At 43.1% G+C, this 16,521-nt stretch overlaps 1 protein-coding gene and 1 long non-coding RNA gene across 2 annotated transcripts; one reads left to right on the top strand and one right to left on the bottom strand.

Annotated features, from left to right (window-relative positions):
• The first annotated feature begins 5,730 nt into the window (after window positions 1-5,730).
• Window positions 5,731-12,262, top strand: LOC127313031 (uncharacterized). The gene is made up of 14 exons (XM_051343567.1): window positions 5,731-6,200; window positions 6,852-6,933; window positions 7,054-7,157; window positions 7,683-7,809; window positions 7,890-7,984; window positions 8,238-8,361; window positions 9,010-9,090; window positions 9,956-10,054; window positions 10,160-10,330; window positions 10,433-10,520; window positions 10,602-10,672; window positions 10,751-10,819; window positions 11,181-11,324; window positions 11,715-12,262. Exons 1-14 carry the CDS (start codon window positions 6,160-6,162, stop codon window positions 11,910-11,912), a joined length of 1,494 nt encoding a protein of 497 aa, XP_051199527.1. The 5' UTR covers window positions 5,731-6,159; the 3' UTR covers window positions 11,913-12,262.
• A 441-nt stretch (window positions 12,263-12,703) lies between these two features.
• LOC139834240 (uncharacterized) lies at window positions 12,704-13,303 on the bottom strand. The gene is made up of 2 exons (XR_011749841.1): window positions 13,085-13,303; window positions 12,704-12,973 (listed from the first exon to the last, which is right to left on the bottom strand). It is a non-coding gene; the product is annotated as an uncharacterized lncRNA (long non-coding RNA).
• Between the last annotated feature and the right edge of the window lie 3,218 nt (window positions 13,304-16,521).

Genomic DNA, 16,521 nt, shown 5'->3' with positions numbered 1-16,521 from the left:
GGCTTCTACTCCGGTGTGGATGACACCCTTGCCATCCACGTGATTGGAAAGGCCAGAGAACAGTTGCTGCACCGCCACAACCGTCGCCATCCACGGGATTGGGCACGGGGGTGCTGGGCTGCCGGTAGTTGAGAGCGCGCGGCGCGAGCTGGAAACTAGGCTTGTGAGACGAGAGGAGCGACGACATCTTCCTCCATTCACTCTTTGAAAAAGAGGAATATAACATCTGGGGGCTTTTCGTAAATATACATGCATGGATAGTTCCCCTTGCGAGCCCTATCGTTGATGTGGCAGTGGGCAAAGTGCCACGTAGACATGTCAAAGTGGTCGGAGCAAAATAGAACCTCCCGTGAATCTACCTGCGAAAGATTTAGGACGTAGATATTCAATTTCAAAGAACATGGACTCAAGTAGATATTCAATTTCAAAGAACATGGACCGCTCATGCAGTTTACTCTCGTTAGGGCATCTACAGCGCGGACGCTAGCGCCGGACGCCAGGGTTCAATTCCTGGTAGTTAGCGACAAATCCCATCCGATTCCAGGAAAGAGTCCGGCGTCGACGCAAAAGCTAGCGTCGGTGCTCCATCTCACTTTTCCTGTGTTGTCCCGTTTCACTCTACTCCTTTCCTTTTCTAAGGTCATCTCCAACCGCGCGACCCAAACGGACGCGCTGGACCGTCTGTTTTGGGCCGTTTTGGTGGCCGCCCGGACACGCGGACAGCGGCCCGCGTCTGCGTGTCCGTTTGGGTCGCGCGCTGCGCCCAACGCGCGGACGCATCGCATAACCGGAGAAAAACGAAAACAAAAAAAGAGGCAATTTTAAACGAAATTTCATTCAACATATGCCCTATTTTGGGCAAATTTTTACATATCCCTATTTTGGGCAAATAAAACTAACAAAAGAAGCCCCTATATGGGCTTTTAAATATAAACTGAAAACCCTCTATTAGGGTTTGGTCGGCGGCGCGGTGGCCGCCGGTGCGCCGCCTAGCCCCTGTGGGCGTCGTCGGCGACGTCGTCGTCGTGGACGACGTCCCCGGGCGGCGGCGTTGTGGCTCGACCGCGCCGGGGACTCCGGCCACGGAGACCACGGGGCCTCCTCCCGAGGCCGAGTGGGGGTCGGAGCCACCCGAGGCTGCGGCGGCGCACGGAGCGGCCGCCTCCTCACTGAGGCGGCTGTCGCCTCTCTGCCCGGGCGCGACGCACAGCCTCTGGCGTCGCCGCCGCTCGCGCGGCGCACGGCCTCTGCCGCCATGACTCCTCGCGGCGCTCCTCATCGGCGCGGCGCTGGCCTCCTCCCGCCGCGCCGCCTCCTCCTCCTCCCGTCGCGCACGGCGGGCACAGGCGTAGAGCTCCCGACCCTCCGCCTCCTCGACCTCCCGCCGGGCCGCCTCCTCCATCTCGGAGGTGCGAATGGCCGCATGGAGGTGCGGCCATTTCGCCTCCTCCTCCGCCGCCGAGATCATCAACGCGGCAAGGAGGTCGGGTCCTTCTCAGGGACTCGGGCTTCGGCTCGAGCGGAGAGGCGGCGGGCTGCGGCAATGCCGCGCCGCCGCGGGCGGCCTCTCGATGTGGAGGCCGCCGCCTCGGTTTCTTCCGAGCCGGCCGCGGCGCCGGCGGCGACGGCGGCTGCTGCTCGCCTCGTCGTCGTTGGCGAAGCGAACCGTCGCTTGGCCATGGCGGCGGTTTCGCTGCGGGGAGTGGAGTGGGGACTGGAGTGGACGGATCTGCCGATGGAGAGGCAGTCGTCCAGTCCCCATTTAATAGACTCCCTGGTCACCGACAGGTGGGCCCCAGGGAGACGAGGCGACCAGCGCCCAGACGCGAGCGGACGCCGCGTGCCATCCGCGGCCACGCAAACCTAGCCCAGATTTGGGCCGGGTTTGCGTCGTTCCGGACGCCGCGGCCATCCGGTTTTGCGGTGATCCCCGCGCTGGGCCGCGTTTTTGTCCGGCTCGACCCAAATGGACGCGCGGGCGCGGTTTGGGTCGCGCGGTTGGAGATGCCCTAAGCGACCCAAATAAGCGCTCTCCACTGGAAATCTGAACGCTTAGGTGATTATCCAAGTTTATGCTATTTATCTTTTCTGACTTAAGCGCCCATCTAAGAGGCTGCCGTTGTACATGCCCTTAGTAATCTAGTTTTTTCGTACTCCCTTCGTTTCAAAATCCAAGACTTAACCATTTCCTTCCACTTTAAACGCTGTAAAATGTATAACTTAGCTCCAGATTTTAATAAAATAAAAAAGATGTAAAGTTGGAGGACGCAGACAGCAGACTCGTGAGAAAACACATCCAGGCCTCACCAAGGGACCACCGAGCGTTGGAGAGAGGCGCACTCGAGTCACCGTAACGTGCATCGCTACCAAACTACCCTTTCTCTCCTTGCTGTGCTGTACAGGGCCGCGAGGGTATTCTCGTCACATGAGCTCGCCGTGCTGGTCACCGGGTCAACCGATGACGCGTGGGCCCCGCACGGAGGAGCATCCTCGGCGAGGTGGACAGGGCAGCCGCTGCAGCCCAGCCCGTGCTTTCGGAGCCGGGCCCAGGAGCAGGTGAATATTCGGGCCTTTGCGGGCTCCAAGTGCGTAGCAAATTTATGCGTCCAGAAAATACGTAGGGCCCCATACCGAACTGCTACTTCTGAATCCGAACTCCTTTCCAGTTGTCTGGATATTTTGCCGGTATAACCCTGGGGATATGCAAAATGAGTAGCCAAGGGCTTTCCCCATAAAACAATGACAATGGGGAGTGTCATAGGTCAATGTGAAAATGAGCAGGGTACGACGTAGGATAATGATGGTTATAGAGCCAGACCGAGCGTATTTTATATCGTTTGACCTAGTTTTAATGACCAATGTTGGGCGGAGGTGGTCTTTCTAAAATCACTCCTTGTACTTGCACAAACAAGCTAGATTTACTTATGATTCAAATAACTCTGTTTTTTTGACATTGCCCCTAGCTTTTATTATTTCAGCTGTAACTAATGATGCATCATTGTGTGATTTGAAATGAAGTGCGTTGTGGTGGCTTTCCCTAAATTTTTTTTATGGGAATGTTGACTTGAGACAACACACACATTAGGCTCTTCACAAGGTTCAAGCTCATATGTTTCTTACAAACATCAAAGAATGCACGTACTTCACAGGAAATAGCCGGCTCACATTTTATAATTGAAAATATTATATTAGTGTATCATGCAGGTGATCTCAAATTATTAGGAAGACTCTAAAGTTTAAAAAATACGCTTATGTCACTCGAGGCATTCGACCAACATTTAATCTCTCGTTCCAGATACAATGGAATTTTACATACTCTTTGCAAAATAACCATAATTTGAATACAGAATGATATAACTTTTGTGACACATAATTCATGTTTTGTTGGTCAAATCGAAGGCCAAACTTAGATATCGAAAAACATGTGCGCCATGTAAATAGGGTCGCGCGTGTGTGCGTGCGCGCGAGGGCGAGACACAAAATAATACCCACCTATTAATAACCAATGTTGGTTGGGCGGAGGTCGTCTTAGTAAAAGCGCTCCTACTTGTACTTGCACATTATGAACTCTGTAATCTTTAATTGTGGAATGTTCACTTGCGATAACACACACATTATGTCTTCACAAGGTTCAAGATGATATGTTTCTTACAAATATCAAAAATACACTTCACATGAAATAGCCACTGAAAATATTTTCGTAGGATATCATACAAGTTGTCTTGAAAACTCTAGATTCGGAAGTGCGCTTATGGTGACTTGGGGGCATTGGAGCAACATTTAATCTCTCGTTTCACATATAGTAGTCTTACATACTATTTTAAAAAATGACCAGCAACGGGAGATCTATCGCCAGCGAAACATACATGAAGAATTCAACCACGGATGTATATTGTTCAAACGACATAATACAACATGAATATGAGCAAGGGTCGAAGAACAACATCCATGCTACATTTTGTTGTATCGATCGGCTGTCGGAGCAATGCTTTGCACGACGTAGGACAATGTATTGTCTAAATGCATATCATCGTCCACCTCATACTCATACGTTTCCATGGGAAGTCGGGAGGCATAAGAAAAAGCACAACTATGTCTACCACTGTTTTGTTTTTGGGAGTGATGAATACAAGTTGCAACAAAGGTGCTTATGTCTCATCACAATTCATAAGAGATATTGTAAGGTAAAATCTATCAGACTATCTTTCAATCTTGTTTTGTGTTATCAATTTGTATTGAGTAAAAACAATGTGGCCAAATATTTGATAGTGTCGAAGAGCTCGGGGTAAATATTAGCCACATTTGTGTTAGTAATACAAAAACTTGAATTTTATTGTTATACAACTGAAAAAATTAACACTGCAAATACATCCATGCTAATGTAGAACTATATTTTATGGTGAAAAATTATATTGTTGTAAATTTTTGTACGAGAGGTTTGTACTGAAATGAGCTCCATACAAACATAAGGAAAGACTACAATAACAAATCATGTATATCTACAAAGTAGATTGTATCGAATATATATATATATATATATATATATATATAGGTAAATTAACTGGTGCCCCATACTATAGTACTTGCATGAATTTCAGTATCTATATATAAGAAGTTGTATAGAAGTTCGGGTCCAAAAAATATCCTGAGAAAAAAATATCCTGAGAAGTGTTTTATCCAATGCCAATTTAGCATGTTATTCTCGGAAAAAGTAGACGATTATGTCCACAAGAGGGATATGCTGCATGCCTACTGTAATTAGTGAATGCATCATTCTCTGCTAGGGATAGCACATTTACAAGATTTTGATTCAAACAGTTTAGGGCCTGTAAATGGAAAGTGTTCTCACTGTACCTCTAAGATAATAAATTGTGTCCAAGTCCATATTACACAACTACAAAAGTAAATGATACTGAAATAAATTTGTATAAAATCACTACACGAAAGAACATGCTTCCATGGTGAGTGAACTTTTGCCAAATTAGCTGAAATATAAATGCAGCCAAACAATATGGAAGCAAAATGTGCCACAAGTCACAGTAGTATATCATGCAAGTTCTCACGAGGACTCTTGAGTCGAAAGTGGCTTATGGTGACTTGGTAGCATTGGAGCAACATTTAGTCTCTCGTTTCACATACAGTAGAGTTTTACACACTTTATGCAAGACGACCACCAATGGGACACTTGTCGCCAACAAAACGTACACGAAGAACTCAACCACGGATATATATTGTTCAAAAGACATAAAACAATACGAATATGAGCAAGGGTCCAAGAACAACACCCACGGTACATTCTGTTGTTGTACCGATCGATTGTTGGAGCAATGCTTTGCACGCCGTATGACAATGTATTGTCTAAATGCATCAGCATCTACATCATACGTAGTACCCTACTCCACTATACGCCTTTTGAGCAGTGAGCAATAATGTTCCATAAAACCGCTTTTCATGCTTCACAACAATACCCATCTCTTTACATCTAGGCATTCACACCCAAAACTAGAAAAAGAGAAGGAAGTGCGTGCCGGTAGATAACTCGTGCGAAAGTAGACCAATCAGTACACAACTGCCCCTACCTTTTTGATCTTGCACCCATGCCATGCAATTTGCCCATGCGCGGCGCATGTGCGGCGAAGAACTCGGCCGGGAAAACTTCAGGGGCGAAAGTACAAAAGTACGGATAAATAGCTATACGAAACCCCATTTAAATTCGATTTTGCTTATCTCTCCACCACGTCGTCCTCTTTAACGTTCACATTGCGCACGCGGCCGGCCCATCTCCCTCTCCGGTCCCCGCCGCCGCGAGCCAACTCCGCCAGACTAGCCCCCCGCTCCCCCGCCGCCGTCCGGCCCCGCACACCGGCGCTGCCGGCCCGACTCCGCGGCCCCCGGCGAGCATTTCGACCTCCGGCTCGCCGGAGACCGCGCCGGATCCGGCGCGTCCCGCAGGGCTCTGTCCGAACCGCGCGCCGCGGCTGGCGCAGATCCGCGGCTGCTCGTTCGGAATTTTGCGGGGGCAGTCCGCAGTTGGAGTTGATTGCGCGGGTTGGTGCGTGGGGAAGCTAGCTGCTGCTGGTGGGCGGCTGCGGTACATGAGCGCCGGAAACTTCCGCCGCCGCCGCCGCTTCGTCGTGGTCCGGGAGCTCTCGCGGCGCCATGATCGAACAGTTCGTTAATTTCGTCATCCGCCCGCCACGGTAACCGCCTCGCTGTCTCGTTCTCGTTCCCACTCCTCCGGCCAAACCACAGCTTGGTTTGACCTGCAAGTAGGTCAAAGCGTGCTGCTACTTTTACGCCAGTAGTACTATATTATTATATTTAGGTGATTTATAAATGGCAATACTTGGCTCAGTGAGTTAGCCATGTAATTTGTCCATCAACGCCCAGTCCGATCTTATGGAAAATGGCGGTGATTTTTGGCCACTCGTAGTAATCTTACCACCAACGCACAAGTTGTATGCAAGCCACAGGGGAAGTCCTGTGCTCAAAATAGGAAAAAAGTTAAAATAAGCTTAGGAGCCAAAGTTTGCTGGTCGAGACTTGATAATGTGAATCATATCCTAGGTCTCTAGACTCTAGTTGTTCGATTCGCTCCTCGTGGGTCATATGTTTTGTAGTGGCAAAGTTAAACCGATCGGAAAGAATAAAAGTAATAGCTGCAGTAAACTCTTACATTTTGTTAAGACGGGCAAGTTGCATCTTGACTGCACTTTTCTCAAAATAAATTTATGCCTTTCTCGTTAAGATGAAAAAGAAGGAAAGTTTTAAGCTCTTAATTTGGTATTCACCAGATGAATTTATTCTCCATGTACTGGTACAGCTGGTTAACTGGAAATATGTTTCTACAGTGCAGAGTACAATCCAGATCAGTATTTATGGGAGCCAGAGTTTACTCTTGCTGGAAGAAAGTACAAACGAATAGACTTGGAGGCAAGTAAGGGGAGCAACTTTTGACGCTTTTTATGTGTTCCATTTGCCACTTAAAAGACTTCATGCTGATTGTCAACATTTTCTGCATTTTGGACTTATTCGTGTACTTATATGTGGCAGCTTTCCAATGAAAGAAACCAGATCTTGAAGTGCAGCCACTATGTTCCTGCCGTCATCCCAGAAAACACTGCGCTTCCATGTGTGATCTACTGCCATGGGAATAGGTATTTTGGGGTTTCTGGCTCGTGTGTTCTGTATGTCCTATCCATATGAGTCATGACTCACATTGTGATTCAATGTATTTGGAAGTATACTTGTCTACATTCTAGTACTCTCTCCGCACCAAAATGTAAGCTGCACTTTATTTTGCATGGTCTTTGATACATGACTTTGACCACTAATATATACTAAATTATATGGTGGATTGGGAATGTATACATGATTCGTTGCATTTGTCTTGCAAAATACTTTTTATATTTTTATACTAATTTTGTGTACATATTATAAGTACAAATCATTGTCGAAGTTTCAAGTCGCTGACCAGCGAAAATCAAGGGCACCTTATATTTTGTTAAGGAGGGAGTGCTGTTTAACACATAAAGCCAAATTGCAACATTAGATTTAAGTTACGTTCACATATGATTTATCCAGATGAATCGTGGCATTTATTTTTCTTTTCGCATGGTGTTTACGTTGATTAATCACCAACAATGCTGGCCAATTGATTTTTTTTCTTAAACTTAATGCAGTGGGTGCAGAGCAGATGCAAATGAAGCTGCTGTCATACTTCTCCCTTCAAATATCACACTTTTTGCACTTGACTTTGCTGGATCAGGGCTATCAGGGGGAGAGTATGTCAGCCTTGGTTGGCATGAGGTACATATTCATTTTAAATTTCAAAGAACATTACTATCGTTTAGTGATCACAGTGTTCTGACAAAACATACAACCACCAGAAACAGGATCTCAAATGTGCAGTGTCCTTTTTGCGGAAGAATAAGGAAGTTTCTTGTATAGGTCTTTGGGGGCGATCGATGGGTGCTGTTACAAGGTATTTTGGTTACAGTGCTTGTGCCTTCTACTTTATGGCAAATTGTTCGGTGTACTATTTCTCGTAGTGCTATAACGTTTTTGTGATGTGTTCAGATAATAAGTTTGCGCATCTTAAGAGTTTCTGTGTATTGTTGAAAAATCCTGATATTAGATTATATCCTTATCCACGAAATATCATAAACATTGTAGGTTTTACTGGATGGAATTGTATTTTGATAGTTCATCACACTTTTAACCAAACTTTGATGCAGCCTGCTGTACGGAGCAGAAGACCCGTCGATTGCTGGCATGGTTTTGGACAGTGCTTTCTCTAACTTGTATGAATTAATGCTGGAGCTTGTAGATGTTTACAAAATCCGAGTTCCTAAGTTCACGGTATGCTTGTCTTTTGCAGAACATTTTGCTTTCTTGTTGTGGATGAACTGATTATAGAACAGGTTCACTTTGTGTAATTGATAACGCATAGACTTTGACGAGTTATGTCTTACATGCTAATTGTTGGTTTATGGTGCACTTGTATCCTTGTAGCTATGCTTGAACTAACTTCTGTTTGTATACACAAAAGCTGTTGTATGTGCAACAAGAAATGTACCATGTTTATAGGGGTGTGCAAAAAGTGAAACAGTGTAAAACAGCTAGTGGAAGCTAGTTCATTTCCTTTCACAAACTAAATCCTCATTTTCAGACTAGTACAAAAGAATGAAATGGATGAAACCGGTTAAACCGCTGGACTGGTTTTTCCCACCCCTACATGTTTATGTCTAGGAATAATATGAATCTTACAAGGAAATTTTCAAATTCTGGAAGTCTTGAAGCACTATTCATTTTGGTGTCCATGGCCCTAGTGTTGATATCTTATACCAGCTCAATTTAAATCTATGTTGCTAGGGAAGCAGACTTTGAGTAAGCTATAGATTGAATTTGTGTACTAACTTACTTGCAAGCAATACATAACATCTAACTTACTTGCAGGCAATACATAACATGAACTGTTTACGCCACTCATGTTCTATATGGTTTCAGGTTAAAATGGCTCTACAGTACATGCGCCGTGTCATTCAGAGAAGAGCTAAGTTTGACATAATGGATCTTAATGTTGTTCAGGTTTGTTTTCTAAAATAGCATGCTGTTCTTCTTAATTACTAAATAGGCTGATGGAATTGAAGACTAATGAAAATGTGATAGGAGATGTTTGTTAGCATTGCAACAACTGGAGGCTCCATATCAGTAATAGTAATGTGCACTAGATATGAATGCTATAGATTACAGTTAGAAAGGATTGTAGTCAGCCTATGTATGTACAGATGTCTTCAAAGGACTGCAATGCAAAATAAAGTTTTCTTCTATGGTTATTGCATGCATGTTTAGGAGGAAAAATGGCTGTGCAAGCATATGTTAGGCCAATGCTTCGAGTGGTTCCCACACATGTAATATCTCTCTAGGTGAGATGGTCTGTAAGCAATTGGGCATGTGAAGCGGGAGACTGTTTTCCATGAAACTAGGTTGTTCGTGAGGTGTTTAGCAGTAGTCTCGTTCCTCAACCAGGTTCTCTGGTGATGGCATGGTAACTTGGTGAAAAATCGAGGTCTATTGACTAGAAGAGGGAGGGGAGAGAGGGGCAGGAAGTAAACTAAATCTAGCAACAAGATGCAACAAAAGTACTGCAAGAAGTAAAAGCTGGATGTGAAGACACCGTATGTATTCTGAAGTTCAAGTTGTTGGCAACAATTTTACGTCTTCGTTGGAGATTCTAGGCCGCTAGGCACTCGTGTCGTGAAGTCTTCTCTTTCTCCTTCGTCTTGAAACATCCTCTGCATATTAGTTGTCTCGTTGTGATTTCTTGGTATATTAGGTAGTCTAGCAGCCGTGATGTTCTAATTATCATGGTTTTCAGTCAAACACTTTCTTATGTGTTTTTCTACCTCCTATTTCTGGATACATGAGCTTTACTACCCTTTTTGTTCTCCAGTTTGCCCCGAAGACGTTTATTCCGGCACTATTTGGACATGCATCAAGTGATATGTTCATTCAGCCGCATCACACTGACCGTATTCACCAGGCGTATGCGGTAACTGTGCTTGCTTTACATACTCTGATAAAAAGTAGATTGCTTAAACATACAGACCTATGCTGGGCATATTTTGTGAATGTAACTCTTTGTATTCCTTTGCAGGGTGATAAAAATTTAATCAAATTTGATGGCGATCACAACACCTCTAGGCCCCAATTTTATTACGATTCTGTTTCAATATTTTTCTATAATGTTCTGCACCCACCTCAATTTCCGTCTTCATGCTCAAATAAGTTAGAGAAGTACTACAACCGTGGTGCTGGAACAAATGAGGTAAGTTTTCTATTCACTCCTTCATCAAAACTTCTGCTCTGTGTTATGGGAATCAGGCACTCTCCCAGGGAATTTACACCTGTCTTCACTTGACTTTTCCAGAGCTTACTTTGTGAGATCATAAATGGTCTAAGAGCCGCTAGTACTGATGCAGGAAGTTCATCCGCCGCTGCAACTAGTTTCACCAACGGTGTGTCCCAGCCCATATAGTAGCTACTAACAAACACGAGTTATCCCCTGTTGTTCGCTGACTCATATTTCATTGTTTCAGCTACAAAATCAGTAGTGGAATTGCTAACAGAGAGGGTCAATCAGTTGTCTGTTAAAAATGACAATGACTTGGTAAGTCCACTAGACCATCAGTGGTAGGTTTGCCTCTCATACGTGATATCCGAGGTGATATATCTCCATTTAATGCAGGATTTCCTTTTGGACGAAAATCATAACCTCACCGAGATGGAGGATAACACCCCCGAGCCTCATATACAGGTATAATATAAATATGATGATCTCAAAAAATAAAATAAATATGATGAGGCTTTATTTTATTGAAGTTGGTGGATTGGTTTGCCATTTTAAAATTCAATGCAGCAATCTGTAAAAACTCAATCACTAAATATGAGCATGATGCAGCCCGCCTATCTGTGTTTCTGAATTTCTAGTCACCATATCGAGGCTAACAATAGTGCGATGAACTGAGGCTACCAGTGAATTTTGGTATGGCTGTTATTGCATGACAACAAAACCATATTCTGTCAATCTGTAAATATTCATTGGCTTATTAGTTTTAGACTACTTTCTGAGGATTGATCTTGCAATTTCACTGATGAGAAGTTCTTTTCCATTTAAGGATAAAGCAACCAAGCAAAATGAGGAGTGCTGCTCATACACAAGTTCAAACAGAGAGAGTTGGGGAAGATGTTCTTCCTTGGGGGCAGCGAGTGATGGATCATCCTCAGGCGAGCGTCCTGGGGTTTCTGATCATAAGCATAAGGTGAATTTATTTCTTCAGTTTACATGTCTTTCAATTACTCACATAATTGCTATAAACTAAGCATCAAAGTGGCACATCACATGTGACAACTTGACAAGGGTTTACTATTATAGAATTTTTTCTTTACAATCCCTTTAAGCACCCCCTCTTTTCGGCTTATGGCAGCAGGAAGCAAGAGCTGTTTAGAAGGTAAAGCTTATGATAGGCTCAAATAGGTCACAGAGTCAATTGCATTTTTTATGTTTGCTTATTGCTGGAACAAATAGCCATATTTCAAATTAGTGATTTTGCTTTCTCTAATTACATTATCGGGTAAAATTAGCAAAACTTTATTCCAGAGAGAACAACTTCTGATAGTTGTAGATTCCTTCATTTGCTTCCAAACTGCAGAGCTTGACGCTGAGAGCTCTGGCGACGCCATTAAGACGGATACGACGGAAGCCACTCACTATACCGAAGGAGAGGAAAAATAGGTCTCTATGGAAGAGACTCAATCAGGAGAGGCATGATATGGGGGAGAGCTTTACCCAGCGTTTTAGGCTGTGCATCCACGGCCAAGCTCAGGACAAGAGAACAAAGTCGTCTTGACAAACTGTGAATACTCAGTTTAACACAGACAGAACTGCTAGGGACATGATGATTCACCAACAGAAACGCACCTTGATTCTGACCCACGGTGCCGACCCTATTATATACTCACTACTGAATATGTGAAGCAAGCCATATGTAACTGTCGTCTTTGTCCATCGTATCACATTGGTCATGTAGATCCCAGGATTTGTAGAATTGTAGTGTGACCATTGGTTTGGGGATGGAACCCCTGCGTTATATGAGCAGCTCAGTAGGCTTTTGGAGTTCAAATTGTATTGACATAACACATCATTTGTATTGTTGTTTGGAAACCTTATGGCTGAGGGGCAAATTGCCCATGAATCGTATCAGGCCTCTTGCTTGAGCCATCTGCAAAATTGTCTTTGAGCAATACAGCCGTTGGCATTCTCATCTGCTTGGGAGAAGAAAGTTTGATCGACTCTGTTCTTATTCACACAAGTGTTCTCAAAGATTAGACTTCAGTTCAGTAGGAGAATTGCTACCAATAGCAAAGTTGCACGCTTGAAAGGAAGAAAAAGGTAGCAGGAGCCGGAGAGAATTGCAGAAGAAACTCAAGAACTGTGATCGGGATCGCGATCTCACAGGAGTCCTAGTCCTAGGGGTGTTTATGAGTCCCCAGAGCGTCCTGTGAAGCTAGGAGCCAGACAGTTGCAAATGATATGCATCTTATCACATAATATGTGCAGCGAGGGACACAACGCTGCAGCACGGTGCGTGATGAAAACCAGTGAGAACGATCTCAAAAACGGAGCAAAGTGTCGCAGCTCTGAAGATGAAGGCCAACTTTACTCTCTCCCCTTGGTTTTATTTCATAAATTGCATACATAAACACTGGCCAACATTTCGTTTCCATGCAAAGCAGTACGTAAGAAAGAAGGACCCCCATCATTTATCCACGCAGCAGTACCTTATCTCACTCTCGAAGCTGCAGTAGGCGTCCTTCCAGTTTGCGTACCCCATTTTCCTGAACGCCTGTCGGCACTGTTCATCCTCGCAGAGTATATCGCCGAAACAGTGACCCCTCTCCATCACCTCGGCTGCGCATGTTGTAAACGACCAGGCCAGGTTACTACCGCATTACTCTTGACGATAACGAAAATGCAATATTGTGTCAACAACGAAGTTAGCTGATAACAAGAAGTTCTTACCCGCTTGACAGTAGATTATTGAAACAGAAGACATGACTGCTAGAGCCATGAGGACAAGAGCAACTGAGTACATGGCCCTCGTGTCGCGCCGGTGGATCACAAGTGCCATCTGGATGCCAGCTACCTTTCTACTCTTTCTTTCTCTTTATGTTTTCGAGCGAGAAGGGAACTATCTCTCGATGTTCTTGTAGTATTGCCTTGCTGGTATCTTGTTGAACATGCCCGCACCTTTGTTCTCTTATATAGAAGCTGGCAAAGGGAAATTAATTATTTGGAGATGTACTTATATGTATTTATTGGTAGTAACATAAATTGATGTCACCATGCAAATATAGACACATTAATTCATGAGTGTGCATTCAATTGCATCATTATTTTCTCAATGGGTGCCACATTTATTGATTTATATGGTAAATACTCCCTCCGTCCCGGTTCACAGGGCCTAATCTGAAAAAACATTTGTCCCATAATACCTTTCCACTAAGGTCTGCATGCATTTAATTAGAAGTAGTAACCCCCTCTAATTACTCTCTACCTTCTCTTTCTTCTTTTTAAACAACCATTGCATGCATGCGGGGGTGGAAATCGAACCAGTTTTTATGTGGAGCTGGGGTGCATGCGTATCCCTATTAATTATGGAGTACAGCTGATTGGAGAGAGATAAGAGCTGAGAAGAGTTTTAGTGTCCAATCAAATGCGTTCTTGGTCGCGGTGCAAATTCATGTGAGCCCTGTGAACCGGGACGGAGGGAGTATTCAATGTCAACCAATATTTATTAAGGCCAAGCAAATGAATAAATACACGCTAGCTATATTCACTGAATTATTGTTTTAGTGTTACTGCTATGCTCACTCAGGGTGGTTGTTTGTTTGAAGGCACTAGACACCTTGGATCCATCATTAATGATATATTTATGTAGCACCATAAAAAGTTATGTGTTGATATCATATACAGTACAAATAGTATACTTGACATATTATTAAATGTTGTAACAAATATCACCTTTTTTTTCTTACGCATGGTACATTTACTATTTCTCATGTAAAACATACTAATCCTTTATGCTCAGCTAAAATAAATAAATATCAGATTTGATTTGATTTGATTTCTTTCTTTTATTTCAGTGTGCTATCAATGTTTTCTTTTAGTAGATATTTTGTTCAGAGCACTTAAATGATGAACAATAATTTCTTAAACTCATTTTTACCACCTTTATCCAAATGTGCATTAATGATTTCTCATTAAATCAAATGATTAGCTATATATATAGACTAAGTGGTTGGTGTCATTTTTATGGTTTTCTCGGGACTATATTGGCTTGACATTATTCTACACTAGTCATACAAAATATATTGTTAAGCGATTCCGACAGACCTAAGAAATATCGATATTTGATTTTCCCTACACAAATACATGGAGTGTTACATAAATCTGTCGTGCAAAAGAACATAGCTGTAATGTAATTCACATGGTAAATCCAATATATGAAAGATACATTAGTTAATGAACTGAAAATCTTTTCCTTGAGTTTTGGTGTTATGTCCTCACTTTCTGATTAAATTGTCAGCATACATTCATGCTTTTAGAAATCAAAGACCATTTGAGCTAAACGGTTGAACGGTGCCTTGATTCTGACTCATGGCACCAACCCCATTGTATACTTACCTACTGACTCTGTGAAGCCAGCCGCAGGTAACTGTCGCCTTTGTTTCAATCATATTGTCCAACGTTGGTCTAGTAGATCCCAAGCTTGTAGAATTTTAATGTGATCACTGGTGTGGGGAAGGAGCCCTGCATTAGTATCAGCAGCTCAGTGGGCTTTGTGAGTTCAAATTGTGATGACATAACACATCATTTGTATTGTTGTTTGGGGACCTTATTGCTGAGGGGTGAATTGCCCAGTCGTGAATTGTATCACAGACAACGATCCCTTCCCTCCCTGATTCGCCGCCGGTAAGGGATGCATGCAATATGTGCAACGAGAGACGCAGCACCGCAGCGCGGTGCGTGATGAAAAGCAATGAGAACTATCTCATCAGTGAAAACAGAACAAAATGTCGCCCTCAGCTGTGAAGATGAAGTCCAATAACTTCACTCTCTCCCTTGTTTCATTTCATAATAAATTGCACACATAAACATTGGGCAACGTTTCATAAAAAAGAAGGACCCCCATCATTCTTTTGCGCAGCAGCAGAACAATATATCGCTGCAGGAGGCGTCCTCCCAGTTTTGGTACCCCATTTTCCTGCACGCCTGTTGGCACGGTTTATCGTCGCAGAGATCATAGCTGAAACAGTGACGATCCTTCTCCATCACCTCGGCTGCACATGTTGTAAACGACCAGGTTACTACCACATTAGTACTCTTGATAACCATAATGCATTATTGTGTCAACGGAGTTAGCTGGTAACAAGAAGTTCTTACCGCTTGACAGTACATTATTGAAACAGAAGACATGACGGTTAGAGCCATGATGACAAGAGCCAATGAGTACATGGCCCTCACGTCGCGCCGGTTGATCACAACTGCCATCTGAATATCAGCTATCTTTCTACTCTTTACTTTTCTTTATGTTTTCAGCGAGAAGGGAACTATCTCTCGATGTTCTTGTATTGCCTTGCTGGTATCTTGTTGAACATACCCGCTCCTCTGTTCTCTTTATATAGAGGCCGGCAAGGGAGATTAATTATTTGGATATATATATGTATTTATTGGTAGTATCATAATTTGATGTCACCATACAAATATGGACACATTAATTAATGATTGTGCATTCAATTGCATCATTATTTTCTCAATGGATGCCGCATTAATTGATTTGTATTCAATGGTATCCAATCTTTTTTATGCCAAGAAAATGAATAAATACAATTGTTTTAGTGCTATTGCTATGCTCTCTCATGGTGGTTGTTTGTTTGAAGGCACTAGACACCTTGGATCTATCATTAATGATATATTTATTATGTAGCACCATAAAAAATTACGTGTCCATATCACAGTGCAAATAGTACTTGACATATTATTACATGTATGCAAATATCACCTCCTTCATGTCTTTCTTTTATTTCAGTGTGCTATCAATGTTATCCTTTTAGATCTTTTTTATTCAGAGCACTTAAATTATGAACACTAATTTCTTAAACTCATTTTTTTTGGATCATCTCTATCCGAATGCACAATAATGATTTCTCATTAAATCAATTAATTAGCTACATATAGACTAAGTGGTTGATGTCATTTTATAGTTTTCCCGGGACTATATTGGCTTGACATTATTCTACACCAGTCATACACAATATATTGCTAAGTGATTCCAACAAAACCTAAGAAAATCGATATTTGATTATGTGGAGTGTTACATAAATCCGTTGTGCAAAAGAGAACATAGTTGTAATGTAATTCACATTATAAATCCAAGATATGAAAGATATATTAGT

Source organism: Lolium perenne, chromosome 7, assembly GCF_019359855.2.
Source record: "Lolium perenne isolate Kyuss_39 chromosome 7, Kyuss_2.0, whole genome shotgun sequence".
NCBI classification, from domain to species: domain Eukaryota; kingdom Viridiplantae; phylum Streptophyta; class Magnoliopsida; order Poales; family Poaceae; genus Lolium; species Lolium perenne.
This window is presented reverse-complemented; position numbering and strand designations above follow the sequence as displayed.